At 41.1% G+C, this 21,133-nt stretch overlaps 1 protein-coding gene across 4 annotated transcripts in view; it reads left to right on the top strand.

The window, feature by feature from the left end:
* ago4 (argonaute RISC component 4) overlaps nucleotides 1-19,958 on the top strand; it is a 29,286-nt gene extending 9,328 nt beyond the window's left edge. Inside the window, exons 4-19 of one of the 4 annotated variants that reach the window (XM_039820509.1) lie at nucleotides 2,348-2,529; nucleotides 3,179-3,315; nucleotides 4,454-4,588; nucleotides 5,372-5,459; nucleotides 6,741-6,888; nucleotides 7,041-7,160; nucleotides 7,354-7,515; nucleotides 10,132-10,280; nucleotides 10,957-11,141; nucleotides 11,306-11,465; nucleotides 11,967-12,138; nucleotides 13,293-13,466; nucleotides 13,961-14,095; nucleotides 14,205-14,306; nucleotides 15,109-15,308; nucleotides 15,725-19,958. In XM_039820509.1, coding sequence (XP_039676443.1) covers nucleotides 2,348-2,529; nucleotides 3,179-3,315; nucleotides 4,454-4,588; nucleotides 5,372-5,459; nucleotides 6,741-6,888; nucleotides 7,041-7,160; nucleotides 7,354-7,515; nucleotides 10,132-10,280; nucleotides 10,957-11,141; nucleotides 11,306-11,465; nucleotides 11,967-12,138; nucleotides 13,293-13,466; nucleotides 13,961-14,095; nucleotides 14,205-14,306; nucleotides 15,109-15,308; nucleotides 15,725-15,833 — 2,358 coding nt within the window. In that variant the 3' untranslated portion in view covers nucleotides 15,834-19,958. The remainder of the gene's footprint in view (nucleotides 1-2,347; nucleotides 2,530-3,178; nucleotides 3,316-4,453; nucleotides 4,589-5,371; nucleotides 5,460-6,740; nucleotides 6,889-7,040; nucleotides 7,161-7,353; nucleotides 7,516-10,131; nucleotides 10,281-10,956; nucleotides 11,142-11,305; nucleotides 11,466-11,966; nucleotides 12,139-13,292; nucleotides 13,467-13,960; nucleotides 14,096-14,204; nucleotides 14,307-15,108; nucleotides 15,309-15,724) is intronic. The other 3 variants (XM_039820512.1, XM_039820510.1, XM_039820511.1) reach the window with 3 other exon arrangements.
* Nucleotides 19,959-21,133: the final 1,175 nt, after the last annotated feature.

Raw genomic sequence — 21,133 nt, 5'->3', positions numbered from 1 at the left:
AGCTTCAGCAATGGAAACTTTGAACATTGTCCACTCGGGTTCAATGCCCCCAGCCTCCACAGGGATGCACGAAAAGCTCCGCCGGAGGTGTGAGTTGAAAGTCTGTCGGACAGGGGCCTCCTCCAGACGTTCCCAATTTATCCGCACTACCCGTTTGGGCTTACCAGGTCTGTCCAGAGTCTTCCCCACCCCTGACCCAACTCACCACCAGATGGTGATCGGTTGACAGCTCCGCCCTCTCTCTTCACCCGAATGTGTCAAAACATACGGCCTCAGATCAGATGAAACGATTATAAAATCGATCATTGACCTTTGGCCTAGGGTGCTCTGGTACCAAGTACACTTATGAGCATCCCTATGTTCGAACATGGTGTTTGTTATAGACAATCCATGACTAGCACAGAAGTCCAACAATGAACAACCACTCTGGTTCAGATCAGGGAGGCCGTTCCTCCCAATCACGCCTCTCCATTTGTCTTCATCATTGCCCACGTGTGCGTTGAAGTCCCCCAGCAAAACAATGGAGTCCCCCACTGGAGCCCCATGCAGGACTCCACTCAAGGTCTCCAAGAAGGCCGAATACTCCGAACTCCTGTTTGGTGCATATGCACGAACAACAGTCAGAGTTTTCCCCCCCACAACCTGCAGGCGTAGGGAGGCGACCCTCTTGTCCACCTGGGTAAACTCCAACATAGCGGCGCCCAGCCAGGGGCTTGTGAGTATCCCCACACCCGCCCGGCACCTCACACCCTGGGCAACTCCGGAGAAGAAAAGAGTCCAACCCCTATCCAGGAGTATGGTTCCAGAACCGAGACTGTGCGTAGAGGTAAGCGCCACCAGATCTAACCGGTAGCGCTCCACCTCTCGCACCAGTTCCGGCTCCTTCCCCCACAGAGAGGTGATGTTCCACGTCCCCAGAGCCAGCGTCTGCTGCCCGGGTCTGGTCCGTCGAGGTCCCTGACCTTCACTGCCCCCCGTGTGGCAGCGCACCCGACCCCAGCGGTTCCTCCCACAGGTGGTGGGCCCATGGGCTGGAGAGATGGGGGTCACGTAGCTTTTTCGGGCTGTGCCCGACCAGGCTCCGTGGCAAACCCGGCCACCAGACGCTCGCTGACGAGCCCGCCATCTGGGCCTGGCTCCAGACGGGGGCCCCGGGCTTCCTCCGGGCAGGGTCACTTCACCTCTTCCTCGTTGTTTCATAGGGTTTTTGAACCATTCTTTGTCTGGCCCCTCACCTGAGACCACTTTGCCTTGGGAGACCCTACCAGGAGCACAAAGCTCCAGACAACACAGCCCTCAGGGTCATAGAGACACACAAACCTCTCCACCACGATAAGGTGATGGTTCCCGGAGAGGCAATTATGCATTATCTAATTAAATATGCGCTAATTTGCATATATTAAAAAAAAAAAAAAAATCTGAGTATTGGATAGAGCAAGGTTCAACATTCTTTTTTTCATTGTGTTCACATATTAGATGGGGAAAGAAATTACAGAGGGTTTTATGGATATCTACTTTTGTCTATCTGAGATGATTTTCGACATTCTGAAGTACCGCGGAAATGTCAGAGCACATCACATGACGATTCTGAACGAATCACGTGGCGTCAGTCAATGAGATTGCGCATTTAGAGTTAAATCACCCATTTTACTTTCACGATTGGTTGCTGATAAAAAGGGAATGACCATATTTGGATCCGACAGGAGAGAGAGCTTTCTAACGGTATGTCATGACAGGGATCGCGGAGCAGCGGGGTGATTTAGAACGCCAACTTTTGTTGAATTTAGGAGAAATATACAGATGCAAACAGACAAAGTGTAGTAAAATAAAGACCTATATTATTGTATTTTGGACTTTTTTTTTTTTTTTTTTTTTTTTTTTTCTCACCACAAGACATGTTTATTGAAGACAAATAGCCCAAAATCTCAAAATTAACCAGTGGAAAAAAATGATGTTTTTGCCTTAATCATGAATACTGAGATCAATACTAATACCTGTTTTTACCAGTGTTAAGCTGTTTTAGGGTAAGTGTTTCATTCAGCATAGTAAAAAAGGAAAATACCACCTCCTTTTTTGTTTAAAGTACTACTCGTACAGTAAATTTCCCCCAGTTCTTCGCTTCTTGTTGACTCTGTGCGGCTGTGCTAATGTAAAGTTTTAATGTCTTTTTGTTGTGTCAAAGACAAACCGGTCCAAGGATTCTTTCTGTGTTGCTCTTTTTTTCAATCTACTTTGCACTTGGGTATTTATTGCATTTTATCTCTCCCTGTCACCTGTTCTTCAATCCATTTCCCTTCGCTCATCTCCCTGACCCTCCCCCTCATTTTCCCTCTCTCTCCATCATTAGGTGGATTTGGAGGTGACCCTGCCTGGTGAGGGGAAAGATCAGACGTTCAAGGTGTCTTTGCAGTGGGTGTCTGTGGTCAGTCTTCAGATGCTGCTGGAAGCCCTGTCGGGTCACCTTAACGAGGTCCCCGAAGATTCGGTTCAGGCTCTGGATGTCATCACACGGCATCTGCCTTCCATGAGGTACTGACACTCATCACCTCTGCCTTTTCACAAACGCACCACCCACATTTTTTTTTCACATCTGTTGACCGTTATTGCTTTTCATCTTTTTATTTGCCTGTATTACTTTCATTTCCTGCAGTTGTGTCCTCCTGATCAAATGATATTGCAAGCAAATTACATTTTTATGGAATTGATAACCAACAGCAGCTTTCGTTGCACATCACTGTAACAACTGAGCCACAGGGCACTGTATTTTTGTTAACTTTGATTTGTATATCACATCACCCTAAAATTGTGACACTTCTGCATCATGAGGAGAAATCAATTCACTGCACACAGATCATTAAGTGCACATTTTCAGAAACGCTTGTCAGATTTAATACCATTGTAGGTTAATTTGCAAACCTAGCAAATATGAAATGGTCCTCCAGTGCTTTCACTGTCTAATCTGATTCAGAAACCAAAATGTACTTTTGAATTATAGCGGTTTCATGTAGGTCCATACATGTTCTTTACTTTTAGCTGTTGAACCCAAATAAACTAAATGTATTCTTAATTTGTCCGATTTTATTAAAAATGATCTTGTTGACATTTCATTTATCGAAGTGGGTTGAGTCTATGTTGATTAATTTGGTCCATTATTGGACCTCTGTGTTTGTGCACACAGGTATACTCCTGTGGGGCGTTCGTTTTTCTCCCCTCCGGAGGGCTACTATCATCCTCTGGGTGGAGGAAGGGAGGTGTGGTTTGGTTTCCATCAGTCTGTCCGTCCTGCCATGTGGAACATGATGCTCAACATCGACGGTAAGACCTGAGTTGAGCTGATCAACTTCAGCTGTGATTTAAAGTTTACTTGGTACATTCATTTAAAAGCATTCTGTATCAGGCTGATACTTTATGTTGGTGTTAGCTGACCAATATAAATAATATTCTCATGTCTTAATGCTCTATCCAACAAGATTGGATGTATTTGTGTGCACAGAATCACTGATAATCAGCAATGAATTGGGTTTTATTTGCACCTAGCTACTTTGTCCTTCTATGCCTAGACTGTAACTGTAGACTTTACAAATGTTCCACTAAATACATTCAGTGCCATTATGGCAGTCGAGTAGAAAACTTGATCTCCGCTCAAGTAATTGTATAAGCAAAAAGGAGAGATAATAAATATATACCTGATTTTAATTCACATAATTTCAACTTAGAACTTACTTTGCAATGAAAGTAAACATGATTGAGACTGTTATAACTTTCCAGAGTTGTCAGCCTCATACTATAATATTATAAACCATGTAGCGTTATGTGATCTGATAAGCCTTTAAACTCCTATCTATTACTCAAATTGAACTTCAGGGATTGTATTCAATTGTCTCTTCCCCAAAAATGCATTCCCCTTGGGTTTTTTTAAAACACAGGGCTGTTATCCGTCTGAACACCCATTAAGTCAGTTGAAATTGTAAAACTCAGTATTTCACAAGGTATTTTGGCACTGAAGTCACTTCCTAAATCTCTTAAGAGTGAAGGGGTAGTTGAGATGTCCTCTTGACTCAATGACCAAAAACACTGACGGTCTTACTCTATGAAACTAAGAATGACTTATTGTCATATAAAATACTTTATAAACACAGGTCCTGATGTGTTTACCGAACTGAGATGGTTTGTTTACTAGTTTGTTTGTTTGTTTGTTTGTTTGTTTGTTTTGTATGTATGTATGTATGTGCTCGGTTAAATTGAGGAGTCATTCTAAAGAAAGATGTGTAGCTGTTGCTGATGAGATCAGGACATTCATTATGGCTGCAAGAAGGTGCTTCAAAGCTCCCTTTGTTACTGCTTCTTCTGCACTCCCAGTTTGACCAGTCTGCCTGTCATCATGGATTCATTTAGCCTGGTTGTAGTTATTGATGTATGGAACTGATTTGCTAAAATCTGTTCTACCCCTCAGTGTCAGCCACAGCTTTCTACCGCGCTCAGCCTGTGATTGAGTTCATGTGCGAGGTGCTAGATATACAGAACATCAACGAACAGACCAAGCCACTGACTGACTCGCAGCGTGTCAAATTCACCAAGGAAATAAGAGGTACCAACGTTAACAGACATGCACATCTTATGTACACAACTTCTGTGACTCACTGTGTAACAAATTCCCCACATAAATTACAGATAGGTGTGGGCCTGCTAGGCACATCCATATTGTTTTATGCAGTGTGTCAGAACTAAAGAAACTAAAGACACCCGCTCCTGGCACATAATCATGCTGTATACACACAGCTTATCCTACACCAATGCTGAACACTTGTTTTTAACCTCAGGGTGACAAAGGATTGCATTTCTCGAATCAGAAAATATGTTCATGTGACTCACACAAGTACTCCTAAAGGATCTTCTGAATAAAGCTTTTATTCATAACTCGCAGATCTTTTTGAATGCCAGAAAATACTGCTATTCCAAGCAGCTCTAGTCTGTTTGTCTTCACTGCTGTTATTGTAAAAACACAAAGAACCACCAAATAACCTTGCAGGAGATAATGGGATTCTTTTAGACTGTGGAATTTCAATTGCATATTTTCTACGGCAGATACTTGTAAGCTTATCTAAATTCTCCTTTTTGGCTTTAGTTTTGAGCCGAGTTGTGACAAATGTGTTAATGGAAACGGCAGAGAGCTGAAACACCATGTACACCATTGGCTGCCTTGTCAGCATTTGTCTTCAGCATGGCCTGAAAACATTAGAGGAACAGAAGAGTATGATTGCAACCTGCTAAATTTTAGAGATAATGAAATATTTGAAATTGCAGTTGGTTGGAAAATGGTAATGCCTTTTCATGGTCTCTTCTGTAACAATTCTTGTATGTTTTTAAACAGGCTTGAAGGTTGAGGTCACACACTGTGGTCAAATGAAGAGGAAGTACCGTGTGTGCAATGTGACACGACGACCCGCTAGCCACCAAACGTAAGTTTGTAACATCAGTTTGTTCACCATCATATGTCTGCAAAGGCAACATTGTATGTATAGTGCAATATACCAAGCAGAGGTGTCAAAAGTATTCACATTCATTACTCAAGTAGAAGTATAGATACTAGAGTTTGAAGAGACTTCTGTAGAAGTTGAAGTATCAACTCAAGCTTTTTACTCAAGTAAAAGTGTAAAAGTACTGGTTTCAAAACTACTTAAAGTATAAGAGTAATGTAAGGGGAAAAAATGCCATTAAGAACAAAAGCTTAGCCCCCACAGGGGCTTAATAGTGCACTACCCCACCTCCACACAAAAAGGAAGCACCTTGTTCAATTGTATTTGTCTGTTCTGTATGTTCAAAAATATAAAACAATAAAAAGTTGATCTTAAAAAAAAAAAAGAGCACAAGGCGACATTAAAGAACGGCTTGTGTATTGCTAAGGCCACAGGGTCAAAATTAAATGATTTATTAAAAATGTAATAACTTCTAACAGTAACTTATTTCAGGCTGAGTCTGTGTTTCTCAGACAACGGCAGCTACAGTCTGGTGTTACAAGCCTCTCCAGTGAAATACAGACACACTTTTACACCGTTTAGCTCTCAGCATTTTAACCGTGTTTACTCCAGCTGCTAGCTAACCGTAGGCTAACGTTACCTGCTGTCAAGTGTTTGTTAACTAGCGTCCCGTGCGCCGATGTTTCAGTTCCCTCTAACGTCCGTTTTCGGAGCATCAGAGAGAAGCGCAGTCATTTAAGGCTATTCAGTCCGGTAGAGAACTGTCGTAAGGCACCGCAGCCATATTAGCACCGGGTCTGTGCAGGTGTGATGGATCGCGTACAAACCAATAGGGTGTCGGAATGGTATATGTTTATACTTCTCATCCAACCACAATCAAATTCACTCTATCCGGATGCCGCGACTTATGTGGATAGTTTTTTTTTTTTAAACGATGACGAGCCCGAATGAAAACAAGCCGAACTGAAATAGGAGTAACGAGGCTATTTTTAAAATGTAAAGAGTAGAAAGTACAGATAATTGCGTGAAAATGTAAGGAGTAGAAGTAAAAAGTCTGCTGTAAAATAATTACTCCAGTAAAGTATAGATACCCTTAATTTATACTTAAGTAAGGTAACAAAGTATTTGTACTTCGTTACTTGACACCTCTGATACCAAGGCCTTGTAAATATACAATTAATGTAACTTTGGTGATAGTCTCCTTTAGTGTTTTTGGTGTACATACTCATGTGGACTTGGCTCACATTTTCCATTTATTCACAGGTTCCCCTTACAACTTGAGAACGGCCAAGCCATGGAGTGCACAGTAGCTCAGTATTTCAAGCAGAAGTACAATCTGCAGCTCAAATATCCACATTTACCCTGCCTGCAAGTAGGGCAGGAACAGAAGCACACCTACCTTCCCCTGGAGGTGAGAAAGAGGCTGTTATGATTCTTAAATGTTATTTTAGTTAAGGGTTTGACAATCGTACCATTGGGGTAACATTCTGTCTTTTTTAATTCCCCGCTGTCTTATTTGATTGATTTTGTTTAATTAATCAAATGTTTCTTCCTGCTCTGTAGGTCTGTAACATAGTAGCAGGCCAGCGCTGTATCAAGAAACTGACGGACAACCAGACATCCACCATGATCAAAGCTACAGCTCGCTCAGCCCCCGACAGACAGGAAGAGATCAGCAGACTGGTGAGTGCTGTTTCCCTCTGGGGGTGGGAGTAAGAAAATCAATCAATGAATGACCTTTATTTCAACTCGTGAGACACTAAGGTAGCACTTTTTTACAGTGACGACGAGCAACTGTGGCAGCTGGCATTTCGATGATTTTTCTATTTATTTTATTTTTAAATTTTTTTTAACTTAATTTCTCTTCGTTTCCCAGGTCAAAAGTAACAGCATGGTTGGGGGCCCGGACCCTTACCTGAAGGAATTTGGCATTGTGGTACACAATGACATGACAGAAGTGACAGGGCGTGTTCTCCCAGCGCCCATGCTGCAGTATGGGGGCCGAGTCAGTACAGACACAGGGCGGGACTGTGGCAGGGTGAGTACTGGGCAGGGGCTGCATTCTGGGGGCACAAGCCTGACTGGGAACGCAAAGGGGGGGTGGGGGCGCATCAGAATAAATGCTGGGAATCTGGGGGGAGATCCAGGTTTGCAGAGGTCACTCACCAAAAGAGTGAGCGAATTTATGATAGGATTGATTTTTAATAATTAAATGAATGGGATTTCTAAGCAAATTTGAGATGGATAAATATTGTAATATTTATAAAAAAAATAAAAATGGCTATACTGTTTTAAGTGAAGACATTAGCTCAAACAGCAGAGTTGCAAAGGAGGAGAAGCTACTTCAGGCACCCTTGGTTCAGGAAGAAAAGTCCTTTATTATCTCCATAGACAATATGAGGTGACTGACATTTGGATCACTTCTACTGCTTGGATGGACAAATTTCCCCAGTTGAATCATTCGTATAAAAGACAAACAACTGTGTTAGCCTGTGCACATAAAATCGTATGGTGAGAAATTAACTACGACTCCCAAGGTGCATTTCTGTAAACATCTAATCACAGTGCGCAACATATGTTATGTATGCTGCAAAAGGCAAGTAAAAGCTTAAGCTTACTGTGTTGTACTGATGATACAATCTGTACCTTAAATGAACTCAATCGCTCCCTTTTTTTTTTTTCCTACGGCTCTGATTTGTGCCTCTGATTGGCTTCTTCTCCATTGCAACAGTGGCTGAGGCTCATGGGTCTATTAGTATTTACCCATTCTAAACTAAAGGGCAGAACATGATTTCTTATAAAGAAAGTTGTAATCATTAAAGCTTGTGGGCATAACAATAAAACTATAGGATTGTTACATTATCCAGGAGAGTCCTGTATTTCCTATGTTGATTTTTAAATTGGGGATGTCATTTAAAAAAAAAAAAAAAAAAGAAATCAAATGGGAAATATAGAATAGTTAGACCCCTACATAACCAGCGCCGCCTCCGATTTTGCAACTCTATATACAGTATATTAATTCAGGTAGTGACTAAATACGGTATTCAACTTAAATATATGCAGACCTGGCACTTGCCCCGTGTTACAATCCTGTGGTGCATATCTGCAGTCTGAACAGTGCATCTCTTTAAATACTCTTTCCTTTGACTGACACAGCTTCTAAGTATGTAAAAATGATGGTGCACGTACAGTAAACGAGGGCTTAGGTTTTTACCTGCATTCTGTAGTGCTGTAAGTGAAGCAATGGAAATAAGGACTTAAGGAAATCACTGCAGACTGCTGAGTTTTACCCATTGAATCTCAAATCAGCATTTCCATCCAACTTGTCAACAGAAGACAGCATTTTACCTGGATGAGAAATACAGACCTTTGACTGTGACATTTACTGGTTGTTGGGCGTGAAAGGCTGAATTGGGATTCAAGGATTGTGTGTAAGGGGAAGAATGTATGTGCTGCCACAGGAGGACGATAAGACTCAAAGCCGCCCAGCATTAAAGTAAAACATGTTTGTCTTTTTCTCCTATCTAAAAAAGTGAAAAGGGTTAATATAAATACTAAAGCTGCTGGAATATAACACCCCATTCAGAGGCAGTGTTCAATGATTCTGCTAAGATAAGATGAAACTTTAATGATCCCTGTGGGGAAATTGTTCAGTGTATGGGCCGGCTTTTACTCTCTGCTACATTTACAATTGTTCTTAAACAGAATTAAAGCAGATTGTTGCGTAGAGTGAACAAAAACTCATGTTCCACTACCAAGCTTAAATCCCACTATTGGCTGTCTGAACTATATGTTAGTTAATTTACCCAACATCCTATCTGACTACCTACCACTCTTTCTGAAAGGCTTGGCCACTTGCCTGCTTGGACATTGAGTCTAATCGGCTTCCAATGAAATGCCCTTAAATGTAGACTGAAAGCTTTTCATGCACTGTGCTGTTTTTTTATATTATTGACTACCTGCAATCATTTATTAGGTAGTTTTTAAATCCTGTGACTTTTGTCTTTTGAGACAATCTTGTAATGAGATGGAGAAGCTCTTAACATTTCTTGGCAAACACTCAAAAGTATTTCACTTTAGTCACTTGTTTTGGAGAATAAAGGCTCTTAATGGCCTTTGGCAAAGCTTGTTAACTTAATTAAAAGCCACTGTCCTTTGACTTTGTATTCACAACCACACTCAGAAGCAGGAGCACTCACCTAATAGTCTTCTGATGGATACATTACTCTTGTTTGCTGTTCATGTCAGGACTCCTGATATGGGAAGCTATAAAACCAGCATATTTATGTGCAATAAGAAAAGAGCATTTCTCTCTGCTAAATATGTGTCAGTGTATGTACTGTGCAGATTAATACTTAATCCACAGTATACCATGTCACACAGAACATCATTATACAGTAAAACAATTTTAAAGCCATTCAATGTGTGTAGAATATTTTTGATGTGTCACTGTCAAGCTAACAATGTACAGTGTCTGTATGCCAGCTGGGTGGGCTTTTAATGCATTATCTTGTCTGTCATTCATGTATAATGTTGTCTGTCATGTGTCATTATGTCATTAATGTCTGTATATGGTAGGTAAATCAAAATGTGGTTTGGGCTGTTGTACCTTTTGTATTGGCTCATCCAACCGGGGGGTTGACTAAGAGAGTAGGGACTATCTCCGCAGAATAAAACCGTGGCCACGCCCAACCAGGGCGTGTGGGACATGAGGGGTAAGCAGTTCTACGCGGGCATCGAGATCAAGGTCTGGGCTGTGGCCTGCTTCGCTCCACAGAAACAGTGCCGGGAGGACCTGCTCAAGTGAGTGATGGTATCAACTGTTGTGCGGAGCCAAAGTAGCTCACTTTTTAATTAATTACCTTTACGGTTGTCAGGCAAATAAAACACTGATACAGATAATCTGCAAACTGCCAAAAAATGGCCCAACAATCAGCCAGGGCCATTGATCGGTCTATCCCTACTTTTATAGTGAGGCATGTCCCAGAAATGTACTTGAGAAGGGACCGGGGAAAGTGAAAAGCGAAAGTGAAAGCCTTTACACATTGTTTTCTTTTAGGCCATGCTAATAGCGTGGCTCTATCGATGGAAATGTATGTTGGCCAGTCAGTCCACCACTTTGGTCCAGACTGAAATTTCTTTAACAACATTGGATGGATTTAGGGCTGCTAACTAACAATTACTGTCATAGTCGATTTTAATCTGTTGATTATTTTCTCAATTAATCGATTAGTTTTTTGGTCTCTAAAATGTCACATGGTTAAAAATGTTGCTCAAAAAGCTGCTAGTGTGGCTGTAGATTTTTTTTGTTTAAAGTTACAACCTGCAGCGACAATGGACTTGCATACATTGAGTGATCTAGTCTACACAGTCTATTTAGTAGTCTATAGTCTATTTCTCCCAGCTACACAAAATTTTATTACATTTAGACTTCTTTTTACTGCTGATTTCTGATGAGCATTTAATGCTTTCAAAAAAGGAGCTTCACTGACCAGCTGCGAAAGATCTCTAAGGATGCTGGGATGCCCATTCAAGGCCAGCCATGTTTCTGTAAATACGCCCAAGGAGCTGACAGCGTGGAGCCCATGTTCAAACACCTCAAGATGTCTTACGTAGGTCTGCAGCTGATTGTGGTCATCCTGCCTGGCAAAACACCAGTCTATGGTAAGGAATTGAAATTCATAATTTGGCATTTTAGTGAATTAGTCTTTTTAGATAAAAGGAGGATCTCATATGTAGGAATCCAACTTTATTCTACAGGTATTTAGTCTGTTTTTAAACAAACTTTTTGTGATATTGATCATGGTCTTCTCCATTTTCGTCTACAGCTGAAGTAAAGCGGGTGGGTGACACTCTCCTTGGCATGGCAACTCAGTGTGTGCAGGTGAAGAACGTAGTGAAGACGTCCCCCCAGACCCTCTCCAACTTGTGCCTCAAGATCAACGCCAAGCTGGGAGGCATCAACAACGTCCTGGTGCCTCATCAGAGGTCAGCATGGATTTTAGTAATTATTTCGTTGCAGTCCAGATGGGAGTCTGTAATGCTTTTTGGCTTTGAATGTTGTAGATTGTTCAGATGCTTTTGGAATACAGATGGTCCCCTGGTAATTATGTGGTAAAGAGGAATTCAATTTGAAGTAATCTGAATCATTTTCATATAAATTCTCATCTGGTGCTTAAATTCTGAGAATCTTGAGGGATATTTTGTCAGTGTTTTTTTTCTTTTTCTTTGTTTGATGATATTTGGATCTTTTTTATTTTTTTTCTTAACTGTCATTTAATTTCTAAACTAAGAACAGCACCACTAAGAAATATGATGTACTGGCCTGTGATGCAAAGTCTCTCTTTTCTTTTATTAGATAAGATAAAACTTAATTTATCCTGAGAGAAATTGCTGTGCTGCAGTTGCAAAACAAAGTGGGAAAAGTACAACTATAAAAGTCCCAAGATAACAATAACGGGTTACTGTTGTGTCCTGTTCTTGGTTCAGGCCCTCGGTGTTCCAGCAGCCTGTCATCTTCCTGGGTGCGGATGTCACACATCCTCCAGCAGGCGATGGGAAAAAGCCGTCCATCGCGGCGGTTGTGGGCAGCATGGACGGCCACCCCAGCCGATACTGCGCCACGGTGCGAGTCCAGACGTCTAGACAAGACATTTCCCAGGTAAAGGCATTCTTTGTGTAATTAGTGAAAATGACATTTTGATTTTCATGTTATTTACTTATTTAACTACTTACATTAATTGAGTAATTCCTTTTTAAATCCATCTGTTGTATCTAAGTTTGAATGCATCATTTTGGCATGATCCAGTCTGAATTTAAAATGGTGTTAAATTACTATTAATTATTAATATAAAACTTAGTTTCAATTGTTCAATTTCCATTTTTGTTAGTCTGTTAAATATATTTACACACACAGGCCCAAATACACACATGCACAAACAGAAGCTTTACACAGGCCTTTTTTATGGAGAGATGTGGGAGCAAGGATGTTGCCTCACAGGATGGGCCCTGAGCAGTTGGGGGTTCAGTGCCTTACTCGAGGGCACCTCAGCAGTGCCCAGGCGGTTAACTGGCAACTTTCCAGCTACCAGTCCACACTCCAAACCTGGTCTGTATAGGGACTTGAATACAGGCAGAAATAAAACTTTCTAAACCTATTGTGAGGACATCTAAGTGAAGCTATGTAGAATCTAAGCGCGTGCTTCGACTGTACAGACTGGGATGTTTTCAGGACTCCTGTCTGAATGAGTATACAGAGGCTGTGATGTCATACATCTGCTTCTGGGAGGACACGATCACCAAAGGCCATGATGGTGCACTTCTACACCACCATCATCCCCTCCTCCATCTCCATCTGGTACGCTGCTGCCACTGCCAAGGACAGACTGCAGCCTATCATCCGCTCTGTGGAGAAGGTGATTGGCTGCAATCTGCCATTCCTCCAGGACCTGTAAGCCTCCAGGACCCTGAGGCGGGCAGGAAAGATTGTGGCTGACCCCTCCCACCCCAGACACAAACTCTTTGTGTCACTCTACTCTGGCAGCAGACTTCGGTCCATCAGGACCAAAACCTCATGCCACAAAACCGGTTTCATCAGCAACGCCTGGGACCCCCACTGTCTCTATCCAGATCTACTCCACATTATGCCTTACATTAACGCACATCCTTATTATCCTATCGTACAATACTTTTTTTTTTTTTTTCTTTATACTTTTCCACTGTGTTTATTGTTATGCACCAAATCAAGTCAAATTCCTTGTATGTGCAAAATTACTTGGAAATAAAACCATTTCTGATTCTGATTCTGGAAATCAGTGCCCTACTCCCCCTCCTCCGTCTCATCAGGAGCAGCTCTTCAGTCAAGAGGTAATCCAAGACTTGACCAACATGGTGCGAGAGCTGCTTATCCAGTTCTACAAGTCCACACGCTTCAAGCCCACACGAATCATCTATTATCGTGGCGGTGTGTCTGAGGGACAAATGAAACAGGTGAGACCTTGGTAGTATTTGGCAGAGTTTCACCAGTTATTTTCAAACTCAATTTTATTTGTACCATATTTCTGGCAGTAATGGCAGCTGTGATTCTGAATGAGAGGAGGCTGTCTTATGGATGGATAGACGGATGGATAAGAGAGAGAGAATAAAAACTGACTGAAATTCTTTGACAAGGCTCAACAACAAACAATGCACAATTAAAACATGTAAAAAAAAAAAAATGTTTTATTTGCACCTTATTGTTATCTTGGACTTTTTATATTGCACTATTTATATTTGCACTCTTCCCACTTTGCATTGCAACTGCACAGCAATTTCCCTCAGGATAAATAGTCTTATCTGAAGGATGATATGCTGCTTCAGTCCAAAAATGGTGACTAGGCCACAGACCAAATGCCACAGAAAAATGATATGCAATAGTACTACATCAAGACAACATGTCTCATAGAATACCTTTCAAGTGTGTGTCTTTTGTTTTGTATTTTCAGGTGGCGTGGCCGGAGCTGATAGCCATCAGGAAGGCCTGTATCAGTCTGGAGGAGGATTACAGGCCGGGCATTACCTACATTGTGGTTCAGAAACGTCACCACACTCGTCTCTTCTGCTCTGACAAAGCTGAGAGGGTCAGTAGGAGTTCACTCTACTATGATGTGTGGTATTTAATTATTTTTCTATTGTACAACACTGTATTGTGCGAGTCTTAACTATAATCTAATTGTTCACCCCCTGCAGGTTGGGAAGAGCGGTAACGTCCCAGCAGGAACCACTGTGGACAGCACCATCACACACCCGTCTGAGTTTGACTTCTACCTGTGCAGCCATGCTGGAATTCAGGTGAGTTAGACACTTTTCCCAGGTTTTCTCAAAAGCTGTTTGGTAAATTTTAAAGGTTTACAATTTGTAAGAAAGCTAATGCAACTGTGCATTGTGTCCAGCTCCCCCTCTAGTTCTCCCAATTCTCTTTTTCAGTTTTAAAAGTGTGTGTGTGTGTGTGTGTGTGTGTGTGTGTGTGTGTGTGTGTGTGTGTGTGTGTGTGTGTGTGTGTGTGTGTGTGTGTGTGTGTGTGTGTGTGTGTGTGTGTGTGTGTGTGTGTGTGTGTGTGTGTGTGTGTGTGTGTGTGTGTGTGTGTGTGTGTGTGTGAGATTTGGCACATTTACACACACAAATCTAAATTATGGTTACAACCTTTTTTGGCCCATCAGATGGTTTGGCTCTTATTTAAGGTGATACACTACACACAAACTCTTTTCAGTATAAAACACTTATCCCCTGTACATTGAAAAGATGGATGTAAAATGTGGCTGCAAACAGACACCTGCAGTGGTTTGTGAGCATTTCAGCATTTGCTTCTTGCTCTTCAACTGATCATGAGAACTGCTCTGTCTTGGCTCACTTACTGGCAAGCCTGATGCTACACTTTCATACACATAAAGGAATTCCTGTGTATTTAGCTGGTGTTTTATTCTGAAAAGGGTGAATACAAACATGTCTTGTCCTGTATCTGAGAAGAGCCACAGTGTTCATACTAAAAAAATGTTTTTCTTTGACCAAATAAATATAGTGCACTTTATAACGATCAGATGCAATTATCAGTAACGTGTTGACATGTAACGTTTTATGTCCCATCTTCCATCAGGGCACCAGTCGTCCCTCCCACTACCACGTCCTGTGGGATGACAACTGTTTCACTGCCGATGAACTGCAGCTCCTCACCTACCAGCTGTGCCACACCTATGTCCGCTGCACACGCTCCGTCTCTATCCCAGCACCGGCCTACTACGCCCGGCTAGTGGCTTTCCGAGCCCGCTATCACCTGGTGGACAAAGATCATGACAGGTGAGGCAACCCTAAACCTCTATGGTTCCATATGGCTCATGCTTTTGGACCCAAGCCTCATGGACCTTGGGATAGTGTTCTTTTAATTGTTTTCTAGTTTGGATGTGTATGTTGCACAGAGCATCTTGTCAAATGATGTTGTCTCTGCAAGGCACTTTTATACATTTGTTTTAAAAAGTGACCATATAAAAAAAAATGTCTGCATAATCAATGTAGGAGAGACGGAAGAGAAAGCACTTGGAATCAACGCTAGGCCAGTAGAGGCACATGTGTTTCCAGAGACGGAGACTGAACCACTTAACCTACACAGCTCCTGATTGTTGTTTACATCCCTGTACCCTCTATCTCCTGCATTTCTGTGATATGATATCATTTCTGACAGTCAAATTAAACTCTTGTCTTTCTCCGTCTTGCAGTGCTGAAGGAAGCCACGTGTCGGGCCAGAGTAACGGGCGGGACCCCCAGGCGTTGGCCAAGGCAGTTCAGATCCACTATGATACCCAGCACACCATGTACTTCGCCTGAGCTAAAGAGCACGTCAGCCGGTCCACCCGCGGATTCCTTTTCTTCTTCTACTGTCTTTTTATCTTTCATTTGCCAGTCTCTCTTTTCCTCTCCCACATATCTTTCTCTCCCTTTTGTAATCTGTCTCTTTCTCTTCACAATCACTCTACAATTTCTGAATCTGCACCCAAGCGGCTCTCGGACAGGGGAATCTGCTGTGTCTCAATGTCCAGCAGGTTTTTTTATTTCAAGGAACAATCTCCAACCAGCGTTCCAATCGAGCCGCCTCTCAAACCAGCAATCCAGCACTGTAAACCCTGAGGGTTTCCAATGCACAAAAGGAAAAAAACGAAAAAACAAAAACAAACCATACATACACATACTACAAGTTGAGCCATTATTTTTGAGTTTGTTTTTGTTTTTTCTATTTGAATGTCTGCACTCTTGTGTTTTGTAAGATACACTGAGCAAGTGAGTGGACTGGCACAATGTGTGTCAGCACAGCTCTTAGCTCTCCCAGCTAAGCAGGACTCTTATCTACTTTTACCTCAAAGCCCCTTTGGGCAAAATCTGTCACAAGGTCTTGGGTTTATTGGGTGGTTGGGAGGGAACTCTACATGAAAAGAGATGGAGGGGAGTCGACCTTTTGAGAATGATGGATATATATATATATATTTTTTTTTTTCCTTTTATGAGCGTGCGTTTTAACTTTTTCTCCTTTTACGGTCTTTAACAAGCGAGGTGACTTGGGTGTCCATGCCCATTACTATTTTCCTCCCGTCTTATAGCGAAGATTACACAAGTCTGTATGTGTCTAAGTGTGTGTGTGTGTGTGTGTGTGTGTGTGTGTGTGCATCTCTGTATATACATGTACTGCTGTATGAGTGTGTGTTTTGTGTGCATGTGTGTTTCATGGCAGGCCACTGAATTGTAAAGGGAAATCAAGGAGATAACTGCTGTAAATGCCTCAGATTTGTTTTTATATTCACACATACAGTACATATAAGCATATATTTACATCTATAGAGCAACTTTGAGACATATGACTTAAACAAGCCTCCTAGAGGCTGGTGTGGGTATTTGTAGCAGTCCTGGGTCACTTATTAATTGAAATGCTTTGAGTTACATTTTGAACGTGTGTGTTAGCCTCCTGCTAGTGCATGACGGGTGGGATTTGCACCTTTAGGAGCCAGTTGCTCCTTGTGACTCAAATCATCATTGAATTCCATAAAAAAGCAACTTAATCCATTTCAAGTAGTAAATGAAGTCAGGTCTGACTGTAGCAGTGGTAACCGTGGTCAGGCCTGTGACTGGCTCAGCATTGGGACCTGTTGAATGGCTGAAGGCATTACACACAGGGTATGGTCTTTATCAGCTTGCTGTCTGTGTGAAAAGCAGGATCTTATTTTTCTTTGGACCTGATTATCTGAAAGATTATATGATGACACTGCTGGACGTAGTTCAATTTTCTTTACTTTTTTTTTTTTTTTAATTAGTTTTAAGGGCAGGAAACTAACGTATTGTTTTTTGTTTGTTTTTTGAAGTCTCCTTTGCTAATATTGGCCAATTCATTGCACTGACCCGGGACGCTAGGCAAGCAACAGAGGGCACTCTCTTACCTTTATGCATTTATACATACGAATCAACAAAGCAGATTTGTAAAAGTTTAATATAAGATGTTTTGTGGTTATCTTAAAAAACTGTTGTTTAGAATTAGAACTTTACCATTGATGTTATCGTTGTTGTCAATGTTGTTACTATTGTGATGAAATTTTATGGTCGGCAGCAAAGCCGGTTTATAGTTAATAGTGCGACTTCAGGAATAGATTTCAGTTGTTGAGCTGCAGGTTAGTGGGGCAGAGCTTTGGGTTGGACATTTGTTTTGTAGTATTCTGGCTAATGATGAGAAGAAGTAGGCCCCATGTCGGATGAATTCATGCTTCCTCTGTAGGTTCTGATGTGGGTGAAATTTAGCTGCAGGTTTGAGGTATTTTGTAGCACTCCGGCTGTTAAAACAGATCTGCCGCTGTGTATATCGCTCAGCTGGTATCGGTTGGTTTTGGTCAGGTAGATGGAGACAATCAGGGATTGTAATCAGAGTGAACCTAGATTAAGGGATTTGTTTAAAAAAACGGTTTGCGATAAGCAATGAGTTGAATTTTTAGACTTAAAAAAAAAAAAAAGGTTTCTATTACTCTGTGTGTATTTGAAGTATACCCAACTTAAAAGTCTCTGCTATTTGACTGTGTTTGTTTCATATTTTTTTATGCATTTTTAACACTGGATTAAATTAATTGACAATAAGCATAAGCACTGCCCTTGTGCCCCCCCCTGTACAAACACTTGTCAAACTGTTACCATGAAAATCATAGTGTCATCTGTGACGTGCTGTGGTTATCGTTGCACAAGTGTGGCGCCCCTTGTGTTTTTTGCGATCGGATAAAGCTGTAGGACAGGACAGGAGAGTTTGGAGAAACAGTCGACGTGCACGCCTCATCAGGAGGGGACAGCTCGGTGAAAACCCTTTTGTAATAAACCACCCGTAAAGCAGCAGGTTTACTATGAATGAGTTTGAGCACCTGCCTGTTGTGGGCGTGGGCGTTGGCATGGGCCAGGAACAGAGAAGCAGGAAACGAGGAGGGCTAGTTCGGGGGATTGGGAGGGTGTTGTCCAGGCATTGCATGCAATAAGTTTTACTCTTTTTTTTTTTTTTTTTTTTTTTTTTTTTTAAAGGGGGGGCAGATCTGATTTTAAAACGTGCACTAGTTTTACCAAGCCAAGTGGGCTGGGATTAAATATTCATCTGGCATCTCTAATGGGGAATGATTTAATGTTTTTAATATCCTTAACTATATTTGATCATTAAACCTCCAGTCAGAAGAATGATCCCGTCCTGTTGGTAACATGACATTGCAAAGCAATATTAACCCAGTTCTAGTTTTCAAATGTGGAAAAAAAACAAAGCTATAATTCTACTCATTGTGGTTGTTGGTCTCTCGCTATTGTGTATCTGTACTTTTTTTTTTTTTATTTTAATTTTTTTATTTGCTTGTATCAATCAGTGGGAATGTGCATTTGGTGGTATAGTTATGTAGGTTTTAGACAATTTTCTTTTAAAGTAACAAAATGTAGACTTTGCTCGCCTGCATGCCAGAGTATTGTCCTTTTTAAAAAAAATAAAAATAAATTAAAAACTTTTTTTAAATCATATTTATTATGAGAAAGGAAAAAAATATAAATCTTTTTTTTTGGGGGGGGGAATGTTTATCAATTTAGTGGGACTGTTTTAGGCTAGCAATATTTGTCCAGTCTCTCTAAGATGCATTTTAAAGATTCCTACACAAATGTCAGTAATTTGGGAGGTACAAGCTGTGTTCTGAGGTGAGGGGACCCAGCTCTTTGCGTCGTGTTCAAATTCAAACGAGGTACTTTCTTCAAACATGGACCCGTTAAAGTCCGGACCCCTCTCCTCTTTGCCAGGTTACCATTTTGTCTCCTCGTTCCTGGTTTGTACCTGTGGCCACGCCTCTTAGTAGGGGCTCTCCTGTCTCCATGGCAACTCTGCTGACCTCTCACAAATGCACTTCCTCTTTGTGAAGGGGTCCCCATGGCATCAAGGGAGCAGGATTACCTCTTTTTAACCTTTTTAAAAAAAGATCATAATTCTTTCTGTGCCCCGATAGAGAGCATGAATTATTTTTAAATTCCTCTCACTTTGATATATTGTTATATCTTAAAGGATTTGTAATTTGACATTGTGTATTGTGTATTTTCATTTTATTTTGTTTTCCCTTTTTGGTTCCTTTTTTGGGGTTTGTTATAGCTCTGCTCTGTTTTTTTTCTTTCTGCTAGTGGTCTCTGAAGCTGTGTGTGATTGTCTTATAGCAATAGAATCCTAGAATTGGAACATTCCAATTCCGTGAATGGAACGCTCCAATTCTGTGAATGAATGGAACCCTTTCTGACCAGTTGTGAGAGGGCGGGGCATGTTTTAGCTCCGCCCCAACAGCAGAGGGCCATTCACTCGCTGTTATTGCTATTTTTGTGACCTGTTCAAATAACTTTTTTTTTCTTTTCTTTTTTTTTTAGCCTGCAGGGAATTATTGTTAATGTGCAAAGTAATAAACTGGTATTTTATGCCTATAAGCTGGCGTGTTCTCGTCATTGATGACCGATGAAAGGGGGCTCTTGCAGCGTGCCCTTTTTATAGAGCTAGTTGACCAATTAACACCAACGTCTCTATGTGCATGTACATGTATTTTGTCACTAGATGGCATTCTTTACCATGGTAAATGGAATCACACGATTACTTAAACAGTAACATGATCTTTCCATTTTCTCACCTCGATGGCCATCTTAGAATAGCTGAATGAGGCATGAAGATATCTTATTTTCTTACACACCTGTTTTCTTTCCATGTTTACCAGTGTGGATTCAGTCATGCTGAACTTCCTTTTTAAGTGAGCCCATCTCAAGAACTGCTAAGAACTTGTTCTTACTCTTTACACTCAAACAGTGTATGGGCCTGAGGATCTGTGGGCTTTACTGCACTACACTAGAACTCCAAAAGGTTTGTCATATTCTGTAGCTCAGGGCCTTACCTAGACATGTAAAATGCTAAAATATGTATTTATGTAGCTAGTAACTCGTGTAGCAGCTTGAACTGTAAATAATTTATGTTTGTTTGTCCCAGTTTAACATCCTAGCAGGTACACAGGCAAAATAATGTTATCAGTCTTTAACCAAAGTCCACTGAATTCACTTAAAAGTAGGACAAGTATTCACAAATTATCCTCATACGTTTTTCTTTTTATCCGATCATTACCAGCAGTCCACTTACACACCGATGTTTCGGGCTGAAAATGTGTGAGAAGAAAATTAGCTTTCCCTATAATATCAGATGTGAATGTAAGGTAGGCAGTGGTTCAAATAAGTTTTAAAAGAACACACAGAAATTCACACAGCATAACAATTTATCGTAAAACAAAAGAGCAATCGACTAAAAATGAGCATTTGATTGAGAGCTCGGTCATGTTTAAACAATTTAAAGATCTATTTATACTGACGTTTATCAAAACAAACTTTGCTGGTGGCCGAACTTATTCAAAAAGCAGAATGGATTAAAAATGTAATAAATGGTAGCATTTTTTTTCTTGCATTAGTCCATAAAAAGTAGTAAAAGAGCTCATGCAGTCAGCTGGTCTGACCTCTGTGGAACAGAGAACAAACCTCATTTACCCCCCATGTGGTGATATTTCTCGTTATTATGATGAATATCCGGATGCATTAACTGTAGTGTAATGTCACTGCTATAGGCACAC

This window comes from Perca fluviatilis, chromosome 13 (genome assembly GCF_010015445.1).
Source record: "Perca fluviatilis chromosome 13, GENO_Pfluv_1.0, whole genome shotgun sequence".
NCBI lineage: Eukaryota > Metazoa > Chordata > Actinopteri > Perciformes > Percidae > Perca > Perca fluviatilis.
This window is presented reverse-complemented; position numbering and strand designations above follow the sequence as displayed.